The following is a 13,866-nucleotide window of genomic DNA, read 5'->3' as shown; positions in this document are numbered from 1 at the left end:
TGATCAGGAGGTATGACACAAGATTTAATTAGGGAGCTGCCAAAACAAACCCAAAACAAAACAAAAAACAACAAAAACAGAGTTTGCTAGATTGGAAAATCAAATGTCCTTTGTTTTTATAAGCTAAAAGAGTTCTGCTTTGCCTTAAGTTTCTTTGCATAGATAAAAACAATCTTTAACAAAATTTATAATCTTTCCTTGTTTACATATTTTTATTCTAGAGCAGTTTAGAAATTTTAGGGTATCATAGGCATATAATTTAGGGAGAATGGATGCACTTTTTTTATTTGAAGGGAATTTTTACAACTGATTTTATTTTCTGAGAGTTGAAAGGAAAATTCTTAAACAGATAATCATACATTTAAGACAAATAGCATTTATTTAGTTACAAGTTCTACTTATAAGAACAGAATATGATCACAGTGTTAGAAGGAGCCTTAACTCCATTCAGTCTAAGCTAGAGATCTTTAACCTATGGTCAAAGTATATTCCTGAAATTGGGGGCCTGGGTGGCTCAGTTGTTTAAGCGTCGGACTCTTGGTTTGGCTGAGGTCATGATCTTGCAGTCCTGGGATCAAGCCCTCCATCGGGCTTCGTGCTCGGTGCAGAGTCTGCATCAGATTCTTTCTCCTCCTCCCTCCCCCTCTAGCCCCTTCCCCGCTTGTGCACGCTCTCTAAAACACATAAAATCTTTAAAAAAAAAAAAAAGAAAAGAAAAAAAGTATATTCCTGAAATTAGTTTGCGTTTATGACATTCCTAATACTCAGAGTGCCAGAGATGGTCCCTGCCCTTTGTGGGGCTTCTGATCTTTGGGGGAAGAGAGACAACAAACAAGAATCTAATATTATTGGTGCAACCACAATAATAAGCCCAAGAAGGGAAAGCATGAGAGGACCTAATCAAATTGGGAGAACAGGCAAGGTCTGTGCTCCATGTGACATGTAAGCTACAGCCTGAAAGCCAAGTAAAAAGGGACCAAGAACAACTTCCCCGGCAGAGGCTCTAACACATGTGAGGGGCCTGAAATGGGAAGGAACTTGGTGAGCTCAGGTCAGTGTGAGCAGACCAGAGCGAGTGAGGAGAGCAGTCCAGGCCCCTGGACCAGTTCTTCTGGTGTTGTCACAGAATGTCACCTCACCTAAAGGTAGGAATATTCTAAAAGTGGCTGGTGTTACATAAGTATGTCATGGTGGTACTGGCACACTGGTTACTATGCTGAGAACAGATTGGAGTAGAAACACAGAGACCAGTTATGAGGCTCACAGTTATCTAGGGGGGTAAGGATGGTGGCCTGGCCTGCAGGGATAATAGTAGAGATAAAGAAGTAACCGATTTAAGATATTTTTGGAGACAGACTTGACAGCTCCCAGTGATGGATTAGGTGTGGGGAATAAGAGAGGAGTCAAAAATGATCCCAAATTTCTGTCAAGAACCACAGGGTACACGGAGCATCTGCCTGACACTCTCAGTGATAAGAGCTCACTAGTCCTGAGGCAACTTATTCATTCGTTCCAACTAGCATTTGAGACCATTTAAAAATAAAACGTTTTCTTCAACTGACATAGATAGAATGCTTTGGAAGCTTACCTAACATTTTGCTTACATAAGGCTCAATGTCCACATCCTGTAGGTGCTGGTAAGTGTGTGCATGATAGAGACGAAGTGTGGAATCCAAACGAATGGAGACCCACACACCGTCACCCACCCATGCAAGCTGCCGCACCTGGCTCTCCTTCCTGGGGTGTGCGTCAAATGATTTCTAGGAAAGATTGTTTGATCACAATGTTACTTTGATTAAGCAGGAGTTCATGTTTAAAAACTGTGCTAATTTGCACAACGATTTGGCAGACCGTATATTAAAAGAGGAGCCTAAATACTATTTATTAAATAGGATTACTTTTATATATGCAAATGCTTTTATCCCGGACTGTAAAAGAAAACGAAGAACAAACAACTTAAGGATGCTAGATTTCGGCACTGTGTAGGATATCAACTTACCAAAGTAATATTGGCATATCCAGACTCTAACAGTGTTCAACAAAAAGACTGAATTTGATCTCAGGATGTTGTATTGCTGCAGAGCAATGCATGAAGTAAGAGCCTATTTAAAATTAAACAAAAAGGAACCTACATTGCTCTGTGTGCATGTAGGAACTAGATTTGGGAGAAAAAAATCCCACCAAAGGATTAACTTTGGGACTTCTAGGAGACCAAATGGGCTTTGGAACAAAGGAATAAGGACTTTTACCTTAAAATTTTCCTGCCCTTTTTCTTTTTCTTAAATAATTAGAATGAATTTATGTATTGTGGCAAAACTTTTAAGAGAGCAATGCTAAGAGGTTTTTATTTTTATAACAAGATGCCATTGCAATCTTATTTCTCAGTCTATGACACATGTATGGATTTTCCTGGATCCACATGGAGTGACAGAGACGTGGGAAACCTCCTCCCAAACAACCCACACGTAATTAAACATATCAAGAACCAAGTATCCAAATAATACACATATTGCATCTATGGATATTCAGACACACATTTAAACATTCATGTGTGAATCCTCCCTTCCTTAAAAAAAACACTTCCCACCATAGTCAAAAGTGGCAAGAGAGGTGAAGTAACACAGAAAGCTGTCATCCAGGGACGCCTGGGTGGCTCAGATTGTTAGGCGTCTGCCTTGGGGTCAGGTCATGATCCCAGGGTCCTGGGGATAGAGCCCGTATCGGGCTTCCTGCTCAGCGGGGAATCTGCTGCTTTCTCTCCCTCTGCTCCTCCCCCCAGCTCCTGCTGTCTCTCTCTCTCTCAAATAAATAAAATAAAAAATCTTAAAAAAAAAAAAAAAAGCTGTCATCCAATCCATCACCGATGTGCCCTAAAACACACAGATTCAGAAAACAGTTTCTAAAGAAGCTAAATATAATTACAGTCTTCAGAAAATACAAATTCAGTAAATACAGAAAGCATAGGTTAACTTACCTCTATTTTCATAGCCTTTGGCTGAACCACATAGATTTTGTTCCTATAGCCACACCAGACTTTGTCATGTACCACAGTCATGCAGCGGATGGAATGGTGAGGCCGTCCAAGGTCTAACAGGTGATAGTTTGACAAATCCCACTGCCCATCTTTAAAATAAGAAACAAATTATTAGTTAATGCATACCACCTTTTACTCAATTTTAACACAAGAAACATTCTATTTGGGTGCATTAATAAATTTATTGGTGACGCACTGCAAAATACCACATAGGACTGTTTATCTTTTCTTTGCAGAGACTGAATTCTCTCCTTCTATCTACTGCACAGTTGGGGAAGAGATCTCAGAGGGCATCTGGTCCAATGAGCCACCCAGTGCCTGGATCTCCATACTCCCTTGCAGTGATGTGATCAATCAGCCAGAAGTTATCCGTTTATTATAATGGTTTAAGAATTAGAATGGATTTGATATTATTTTCTGGATAATATCTCTCTCTCACTTGCATTTTGATGTACCTTGTAAATGTTAAGGACAACACATTGCTAACACTTTAGGAATTACACAATAACTTCTGATGGCAGAAATACAAATGAGAATCAGCCACTGAAAGCTTGCTCTGTAGACTCTGCTTGAACAGTTTCAGTGAAAGAAAACATACTGCCTCACAAAGCAGCTGTTCCATTTTCCAAAAGCTGTAACTGTCTGAAAAATACTCCCCACACCTAAGTAGTTCATCCTTGAGTGTCATCACCCATCAGTCTGTAGCCTTGTGCAACAGACACAGAAGAATTCAGTCCCACTTCTTTGTTACTGCCCTATGTTTTCTCCTCTCAAAATGAAGCACTCTCGGGATGTGTTCTGTACATATCCCAGTTTACAGACCCTTTATCCTAACTCCACTTTGTCTGTGTTTGTTTAATATGCGATCTATCTACCAGAGTGGAGCAGGATTATCGCCAGCCCTGGTCTGGACAGAGATTTCTAGGAGGCTGAAGGTGCTCAGTAACTTGTATTAAGTTTGGGGCCAACCTTTAGGTACTTCTCATTCTTCAGACATGTTGCCCCCTTTTTACTCTTCTGAACCCCAACACAGAACTTGACATTTATCTTATTATACGTCTTTTGTCTGTTCTGAAATATAATTTTGGATTCAGCTTGCCAAAACATTTATTACCACATTTTTTCTAAGCTTTTGCACTTCTTAGCTGACTGACCACAAAATGACTAAAAGCCTCTGTGCCTCCAGGGGCGCCTGGGTGGCTCAGTCGTAAGCGTCTGCCTTCAGCTCAGGTCATGATCCCAGAGTCCTGGGATTGAGCCCTGCATCAGCTCCCTGCTCAGCGGGAAGCCTGCTTCTCCCTCTCCCACTCCCCCTGCTTGTGTTCCCTCTCTTCGCTGTGTCTCTCTGTCAAATAAATAAATAAAATCTTAAAAATAAAAAAAAATACAAGCCTCTGGGCCTCCAGTTTCCTCATCTATAAAATGAGGATGACAACAGAATCTTCTTCATAAGTTGTGGTGAGGATTAAGCTCAGATAAAGTCTACAAAGGGTCTGAACAAGGTAAAACAGAGCCCCCTCACTTTCTGATGATAAGGAGTCATTAGCCAGCAATCTCTAGGTACCAGCCAGTTACAAAGACACCTAATCATCATCTACCCTTTATTTTTCCAAGCCCCAAAAGATATGACACTTGGGGAAAAGTCTTGCTAAAATCCAAATTTAGTGTATCTATGCTTATGGAATATTTTCCTGCTCTAGCAATCTAGCAGGTAGGAAATGAATGATCATTTCTGGCTGATACATATACCAAGGAATTACGAAGTGTCACATGCTCGCTTCCCTAGTTCTCTTATAACTCAAGGCAGGTTTTTGGACCTCCACCACCCCTCCATCTGCAGATGATAGATACACTGGTTTTAAAGAGGAAGAACAGAAATCACAGGACACGAAAATGATTAAACCATATCCAATTAAAAACTTTTAAAACTTTCCAAATATAAGTGGATGCAAATTATTTTAAAAATACTGAACAACAACAACGAAGAAAACCTTCCCTCTCACTAAATTTCTCCTAACTGAAGTGTATGAATGAGAAACAAGTGCCTCCATATCACATTATGTCAGAGTACCTTGAAATGATAAACTACGTGCACTCACATAACTACTTAAGTCATACACTGTTAGTGTTCAGTTTAAACCTTTATTCTTTCTCTTATTATCATTTCTTTAAAACACAGTCCAATCTGCTAGAAAATGCTTTTGCAAAGCAACAAATTGGGCACATTCTATATTCATAACAACTCACCAATTCCTCTGTGAAAGATTGCAAGGGTGCCATCAGCCAGGGCCACTAAAACAATTCCTTTCACATGTCTGCAAACAGCAAAAGGAATGTCAGAATTCTCCATCTGGGAATGCGGGGGGGACCACATGCTACTGAACTAGTTCAGAGGCTCTCAGGGGGCCAATCTGTGACAGCCAAGAAGCTTACACCAGAACCTGAAGAATACTTTTTTTTTTTAAGTCATCTCTACACCCAATGTGGGGCTCAAACTCACAACCCCAAGATCAGGAGTAACATACTCTATACTGAGCTAGCCGGGCACCTCGGAATATACTCTTCATTGAGAAAGTCTTTCATGTCAGCTGAACTAAATGAACAGCCTGTGTGGTGACTCTCTTATTTCACTTTCTGGCCCCAAGCTTCTCTCATCGCAGAAGGGCCGCAGACCAGAGACAGATGCCTTGAGTGGAACTAACAATCAGCTCTGTGAACTTTGGAGGTTTTGGTAGCGACATACAGAAAAGGACTAGTGAGTCAATGCCCCCAGTCAACACACTCACCAAGTCTAAAGAGTACCCTGAAATAAACATAAATTAATAGGTTCTCTCCCCAGAGTACTCTCTCCCCAGAGTACTACAGAACTCACAGTATGGTGAGGAATCAACCTGACAAGTGTGACTTAAAGCTCTACTTAGGAACTATTTTATTTTATTGTAAGAGTTTCACTCTCACTCAGCTCCTCTGATTCCATAAAGGGGGAAAATATCTGGATACTGACTTAATTATGAAGCACATGTTAGCTTTAATAGTCTTAAAAGATAGTTTATACCAAAATACATATTTTTTAAAGGAAGAATTTCTAAAATAAAACTTACACAATACTGAGAATCGAATCTTTAAGTTTAATAGAATGGAGACATTTCCTCCACTGGGCTACAGATGAATGCACATACAAACTGCAAGAACAAAATCAAGACTGGTAAGGCATAGAGAAAATCAAGTTGTTGCTTACATCTAGTAATGACCACAAAGTTCCCTTAGGAGGAAAGAAGAGTAACACAAAAATCGTAGGAAATAACAACGAGAGTCTAACGTAAAGAAATAAGCTGCTTAAGCAAACAGAAACACAGAAGAGTGAAAAGTCAGCACTAGAATAATGCATGGTCAGTTAGTTTCAGGTTACCACATACTTCAGAATCCTTGGCTAAAATCTGTTTTTAAAAAATGACCTTACTCTTCTGCTACACCAAACCGTAACTTTCTGACGGCAGGCTGGTTTACATCAAGAGTGGCAAGCTATGGCCCGCAAGCCACATCTAGCCCTCCACCTGTCTTCGTATAGCATGCGAGATAAAAATGGTCTTTACGTTTGTAAATGGTTGGGAAAAAATCAAGAGTATTTTATGACGTCTGAGACCTGCATGAAATCCAGCCTTCAGGGCCCACCCAGCGTTCCAAGAGCCCAGCTGCACTCCGCTACGGACGTGCTGTCGGCACAATGGCCGCCTCTGCACCACCACGCCAGAGCTGAGAAGTTGCTAGAGATCATATGGCCACAAAGCCTAACATACTTCTTCTCTGGTCCTTCAGAGAAAAAGTGGGCTGGCCCTCCATTTTGTAGTATTAAGACTCCTATGGAAAAGATGCGCTAGTGACCTTGATTAACCTGTGGAGAAGCACAATTTTCAGAGACTCCTCATACTACTAGAATATGAACAAACTATGTAATGTTAGTTATCATCTCCTAAGCTTTCAGACTGGGATCTGTCCTGGTTTCCCTAGTACGTTTCGCGTTCGGAATGGAATTGAGCCTTCTCACAGCCAATAGATTAGCTTAATCCCTGGTATTTCCTGAATACACTCTAGCCTATATAAACCTTCTGTGCATCCATAATTCTGTCTCTGTGCTGTTCAGGATCTTCTATTTCTGGATCACCCAGATTTTCAAGTTTTATTTACCTCTTCTTCCAAGAATATTACATAAAGGGAACATTCTGTGACAAAGAACTATATGATTTACCATTCATAAACAATACAAGTCCAGTTTATGGGGTAATGAGAACATCATCTCAAAATCTGTATGTACATAAAGTTCTCTGCTTTAATATGTACTTTTTGTTGTATGCCTATGCACCACATTTTACTTATTTCTGATTCTAAAAAGTAAAAAACTAAAGATACTCCAATATTAAGAGTTGGCACCTACCAGCCATTCTGAGCTCCAAGCCACATAGTCGGTAAAAGGCTACTCATTTTCTGGGCTTCTTCTCTCACCAGGTCTTGTTCATTTGGCAATACTGATAACTGATCTTTATACGCATCTGAGTCATTACTAGGAAAGGTGGGGAAAAGGAAAGCATCTGAGCATGCTTAGCTACAGTTTTCAGGGACTGAACATTTCCACATTTTAGTTTAACAGTTTGAAAAAAAAAAATCAAACACTAACATTCCAGAAAAGCCAAATTTAAATGCTTATAATAAATATCTCAACAGTTGTACCAGAAGTAACATTAACATACTAGAGAGAACCAAGGTGCAGATAAGGGAGTTAAGACAGTAATACAGCAGTTAATATCCAGACTATAATTACGGTTCTCCCTTAGGGTTATTTTGAATTTTATAAGTTTTTTCTTCGGGGAAAAAAGAGGAAGGGATGGTTTGTTATAAGAGGAAAAACACAAACACACGAGAATGAGTATAAAGAATTTTCAAGGAGTGCCTGGTTCAATAGGTTAAAAGTCTGCCCTCGGCTCAGGTCATGATCCCAGAGTCCTGGGATCAAGCCCCGCATCAGGCTCCCTGCTCAGTGGGGAGTCTGCCTCTCCCTCAGCTCATGCTCCCTCAAATAAAATCTTAAAAAAAAAAAAAAAATTTTTTTCTAAAATAAATTATTAAACTAAAACACTCATATTCTCTCCTATGACCTTCTTTTGGATTGTCAGAACATTTTTAGAAAAAAAGTGGGCTGTCAAATTCAAAACAGACAAACCTGCTATTTCCAAAAAGATGACTTTATTCTTTTTCTTTTTTTTTAAAGATTCTATTTATTTGACACACACATACACACACACACACACGCAGCGCGCGCGCGAGAGAGAACATAAGCAGGGGGAGCTGCGGGCAGAGGGAGAAAGAGAAGCAGACTCCCTGCTGAGCAGGGAGCCCGACTTGGGACTCAATCTCAGGACCCTGGGATCATGACCTGAGCCGAAGGCAGACGCTTAACCAACTGAGCCACGCAGGCGCCCCAGATGACTTAAATTAACAAATGTTAATAGACAGTTATCGCTCTATAAGAGGAGGAGTATTAAATTATAAAAAGAATCACGTTTAGCTAGATCCCCATCAGCTTTCTATAAAGGCCTAGAGAAGGCAGAAAATTAAGAATTCATTAAATAGGCCTAGATTACCCATTGCTTTAAAGGAAGAGCTATTTGCCAGAAAACAAAATTCAAAAAAGTCATCGGAGCCCTCACGGGAAATCTAAACTGCGAATTTCCAGCTAACTAGGGTTGGAGAGGAGGGCTGGGGAGGAAAGTGGCACAGTTACAGTTTGAATGGAAATGAAAAATCATTATCAGAGGAGAAAATGACCAGGAAGATTTTGACTACTGTACTTATGGGCAAAGTTTTTTTGTGTGTGTTTTTTGTTTTGTTTTGTTTTGTTTTTTAAGTTAGAAGGAATAGAGAACACATGGGGGGTGTGGGAATCCAGATCAGAAGCAGTGGAAGGAGAGATGGAGACATAGCAGGAATACTGTGGCTGCTTGAGATGAACCCGGTTCCTTTTATACTTCTCTGGTTTCCTAAGTTATTGACCCATCTGCATACCTTGACTGATACACTGGTGAGAGGTCTTCCGGGATTTGAACTCCCAGAGGATCTGTAAAGACGTGCTCTGTGTACACGCCGGGCTGGGAGATGTCCACGGTGTCTTCAGCTGACCCTGCATTGCCTTCTGTGGCTTCAGTTGCTTCTTCTGCTGTTGGAATGTTTTCATCAACCTCACTGTTTTCTGCTTCCTTTTCTACAAAATAAATAAAACATGCTAACTATTTTGAGTTTGAGCTTTTCTCCCCATCATTTCCCCACACAAACCACCGCTGCAGAGTTCCACTCCCCCTACCCCATCTTCCCCACATTATACCATGAAATACAGAATTCTTGTTTTAATGGACATTACAGTATTACAGTGTCTTCTTTTGAGCTCTTTCATCCTCGTTACTTCAAGATCTAAATTGAGGAGGAGTCCTAATGAGGCCTCTGGGATAGGCTGTGACTCTATACTGATGGCATGAAAGGAGGAGAGTGGTACCTGGTGGTTTTTCCATCACTGGAGAAGCACCGTTGGTACTCGGGGAAGTGGCAGCTGCTGCCACACTTTCTGTAGAACAACCAACCACTGTGATGCCCCCCAACAGGCTGTCTGTCTCTGCTGAGCTATTGCTGGTCATGCTGCCACATAAAGATGCTTTGTCTACCTGTCCAGATTCGGAAAGCTCTTCTCCTGCAGGGTAGTCTGTTTCTCTTGCTCCTAAAAAACAAGATAAAACTTTTTATTTTATTTATTTTATTTTTTTTTAAAGATTTTATTTATTTATTTGACAGAGAGAGACCCAGTGAGAGAGGGAACACAAGCAGGGGGAGTGGGAGAGGGAGAAGCAGGCTTCCCGCCAAGCAGGGAGCCCGATGTGGGGCTCGATCCAGGATGCTGAGATCATGACCTGAGCCGAGGGCAGACGCTTAACGACTGAGCCACCCAGGCGCCCCCAAGATAAAACTTTTTCTAACAGCTAATCTTATTTAGTCATTTGTTTCCAGTTTATTTTTGGTCTTCCCCAACTAGAGCATAACCTCCATGAGAGCGGTGCATAACTACCTCCAGCAAACAAGTCAGTTCCTGCCAGTAAAAAGGTGTAGATGGTAGGAAGAGAGGGACATGGCTTCCTCTTACCTGGTACACTTGCTATACACAAAACATGAGAGTTGCAAACAGTGAAACTGTCTAGGATGTTGCCTGGTTGAATAGCATCAATAATGATAACTTTTGTAGCTGAATGAGTGCTGGTACAGATCCAGACTAGACTAGATAATTCTTCTTGATTTTTTAACTCCTTCTGCTGTTCCTATGTATACAAAATAAGAAAATGAATGTTTAAAATGATATGCATGTGTACAAATTCATAAGACTGTGTTGTAACAGTAAAGGGCAATACTGTTTTGCATTTATTTTCAGATTATTTGAAAAGGCTAAAAATACAACCACCTTTCAATATTAATAAGTACACTAAAAAATAGCAGTTAAAGCAGATCAATGATAAAAATGTTCTATATCTTGATTTTGATTGTTCTTAAACAGGTACATACATGTGTCAAAACTCTTTGAACTGTACCCATTTCAAGTGTATATACCTTATCATATGTAAAATACACCTCATAAAATGGATCTAAAAAAGAGAGAGCATGAGGAGTAAGCAAGGGCATAATAATCCCAATTCGAAGCTGGACCAGAAGTAAGTTCTGGACCAAAAAGCTACAACCAGGAGGTCAAATGTTAATGCACACACTTACCTTAAGTTCCTGGTCTAACTTGTCTAAGCTACTCTGCGACGCACTTCGCTGTTTACTGCCTTCTGTATCCAAACCAGCAACATCCTTGTAAAATACACTTGCTCCAACAACAGAACCACCATCTCTGGTCTTTCCACCTGATAAATTGACTCCAACAGCACACCACAGCTTTTTGGATTTGAAAAGGGGGGGGGTATTAAGTCATTTTCTCTCTAAAAATGTTTCGAACTTTTCACATTTCTTTAAAAATCTAATGATCATGAATACAGGTCTTTTTTTGGTTGTTGTTCCTTTCGTTCAAGTAAACTCTCCCCAATGTGGAGCTCGAACTCAAGACCCTGAGATTAAGAGTTGCACATTCTACTGACTGAGTCAGAAAGGCGCCCCATGAATACAGGTCTTTGATATTCAAAGTATTCCAGTTTAAAATTACAAAATAAACAATAACCTCACCCACAAAAGCAGAATTTAAACTTTTCTGGTTTTAGAAAGAGAATCCATCCAGAGTTTAAGAAATATTTCCTTTAACTTCAAAATTAATTTACCTTCATTGATGTATCTTTTTCATCTAGAGGTCTGAGATAGACGGGCACAGGTAGATTTTTCATCTTACTTTCCCCTTGGCCATTGGTTACCTGATAATTAGGGAGGGGAGAGAAAAAAGACACACTGGTAAGCCTCATCAAAAGTGAACTCAAAGAACAACTGAGGCATGGGCAAGCACTGCTGGTATATCATTTCCTCTTTGAAATCATGTCCAAGTTAATCTGTTATTCTTATTTGAAAAATAAGCAGAAAGTCAAGTGGCAGTTAGAAAAAATAAACAAGATACTATGGGAGCCCAGAAGAGATACACTACTTCATGTATGTTAGTGCGCGCGCGCATGTGTGTGTACTCACGTGTGAGTCTTTTAGGGATAGGGAATACGGAAGTAGACAAAGTTCCTGTAAACCTGAACTTAGGTTTAAGTCAACAGTTTGAAAGGTTACATGACAATACAATGGTTTCTTAAAACTTCTAAAAAACAGAGGTTGGTTTTTTGGGTACCTGGGTGGCTCAGTCAGTTAAAAGGCTGACTCTGAATTTTGACTCAGGTCATGATCTCAGGATCCTGGGATCGAGCCCTGCATCAATTTCCCTTTCCCTCTGCCCCTCTCCCCTGCTCGCCCTGCGTGTGTTCTCCCTCTCATCCTCTCTCCCTCCCCCCTCTCTCTCTGAAATAAATAAATCTAAAAAAGATGTTTTTTTAAAAATGCAATCTTTGAATATTAAAATAGAGCAGGATATACATGCAACTCAATAGCAAAAACAAACAAACAAATGGATTAAAAAATGGGCAGAGGATCTAAACGAACATTTTTCCAAAGAAGATACAGACAGCCAAAGGGTACATGAAAAGATGCTCAACATCACTAATCATCAGGGAAATGCAAATCAAAACCACAGTGAGATACCATCTCACACCTGTCAGAATTGCTATTATCAAAAAGACAAGAGGCGAGGATGTGGAGAAAAGGAAACCCTGATGTACTGATAGTGGGAATGTAAATTGGTGCAGCCATTATGGGAAACAGTATGGAGGCTCCTAAAAAATAAAAAATAGGGGCACCTGGCTCATTTAGTCGGTAGAGCACATGACTCTTGATCTTGGGGTCATGAGTTCAAGCCCCACTTTGGGCACAGAGATGACTTTTTAAAAAAAATAGAACTACTATACGATCCAGACATTCCACTTCTGGGTATTTATCTGGAGAAAAAAACCCATTAACTTGAAAAGATATATGCACCTCTATGTTCACTGTAGCATTACTTACAGTAGCCACGACATGGATACAACCTAAGTGTCCATCAATAAAGGAATGTGTAAGGGAAATGTGGTATATAAATACAATGGATTATTATTCAGCCATAAAAAAGAACAGTAGTTTTCCATCTGTGACAACATGGATGGAACTTGAGGGCATTATGCTAAGTGAAGTAAATTCAGACAGAGAAAAACAAATACTGTATGATCTCACTTAAATGTGGAATCTTAAACAAATATACAAAGCTCGTAAACACAGAGAATAAACTGGAGGCTGCTAGAGGCAGGGGTGAGAGATTGGTGAAGTGGTTCGTAAAGGAGGTCAAAAGATACAAACTTCCAGTTATAAATTAAGTCATGGGGATGTACGGTACAGCATGGCAACTATAATTAGTAATACTGTATTGCACATTTTTTTTTCTAAGACTTTATTTATTTTACAGAGGGAGACACAGCGAGAGAGGGAACACAAGCAGGGGGAGTGGGAGAGGGAGAAGCAGGCTTCCCGTGGAGCAGGGAGCCCAATGCGGGGCTCGATCCCAGGACCCTGGGATCATGACCTGAGCCAAAGGCAGACGCTTAACGACTGAGCCACCATTTAAAGTTGCTAAGAGAGTAAATCTGTAAAGTTCTCACTACAAGAAAAAAAATGTGTAACCATGTTTGGTGATGATTTTTAACTACACTTACTGTGGTGATCATTTCACAATATATAAAAATATCAAATCATTATGTTGTGTACCTGAAACTATTATAATGCTGTATGTCAATTATCCCTCAAAACAAAACAAAAAAGAACAAAAAACAAACCAAGAGATTACCTCAAGTCTGTGCACTTGGTAAACCTCCTATTGACCCCTCTGCCTCCTCACAGACTCAGGCATTTCTTTTGAGCTCTGGGGCTCTAGAAAACAGCCTGAGAACCACTACCTTCAACCCTTCTCTGTGTGCCAAGTCCATGAACCTGAAACTAGCAGGTTTGAGACAGGTATTTCAATTCCTTCATGCCCAGGCATACTCCTCTCCCCTAGCACTAACCACTAGATGCTCTTACCATTCACATCTTACCTGTTTGTACTTCTGAGGCAGACTCCAGCCAAAAGCCTGCACTCTACCATCTTCCTTCTGAACGTGTGCCTTTACCTGACGATACTGTTCTCTCTTTTGTTCTCTGCGCGAGGCTAAACTAGCTTCAGTTCTAAAAGGCAAAGAAATTTCCCTTTTTAATTA

The 13,866-nt window shown here is 40.2% G+C and overlaps 1 protein-coding gene across 5 annotated transcripts in view; it reads right to left on the bottom strand.

Moving 5' to 3' along the window:
• The window catches only part of SPAG9 (sperm associated antigen 9), a 134,870-nt gene that overhangs the window by 14,891 nt on the left and 106,113 nt on the right, over positions 1-13,866 (bottom strand). For all 5 annotated transcript variants that reach the window (XM_044921693.1, XM_021704324.2, XM_021704325.2 and 2 more), the window contains 11 exons: positions 13,705-13,834; positions 11,377-11,466; positions 10,832-10,999; positions 10,215-10,386; positions 9,576-9,794; positions 9,092-9,287; positions 7,467-7,592; positions 6,136-6,216; positions 5,282-5,349; positions 2,975-3,123; positions 1,589-1,760 (listed from right to left, as the gene is read on the bottom strand). In XM_044921693.1, coding sequence (XP_044777628.1) covers positions 1,589-1,760; positions 2,975-3,123; positions 5,282-5,349; positions 6,136-6,216; positions 7,467-7,592; positions 9,092-9,287; positions 9,576-9,794; positions 10,215-10,386; positions 10,832-10,999; positions 11,377-11,466; positions 13,705-13,834 — 1,571 coding nt within the window. The remainder of the gene's footprint in view (positions 1-1,588; positions 1,761-2,974; positions 3,124-5,281; positions 5,350-6,135; positions 6,217-7,466; positions 7,593-9,091; positions 9,288-9,575; positions 9,795-10,214; positions 10,387-10,831; positions 11,000-11,376; positions 11,467-13,704; positions 13,835-13,866) is intronic.

Source organism: Neomonachus schauinslandi, chromosome 15 (genome assembly GCF_002201575.2).
Source record: "Neomonachus schauinslandi chromosome 15, ASM220157v2, whole genome shotgun sequence".
Lineage (NCBI taxonomy): Eukaryota > Metazoa > Chordata > Mammalia > Carnivora > Phocidae > Neomonachus > Neomonachus schauinslandi.
Note: the sequence above shows the minus strand (reverse complement) of the source record. Positions and strands in the feature narration are given on the sequence as shown.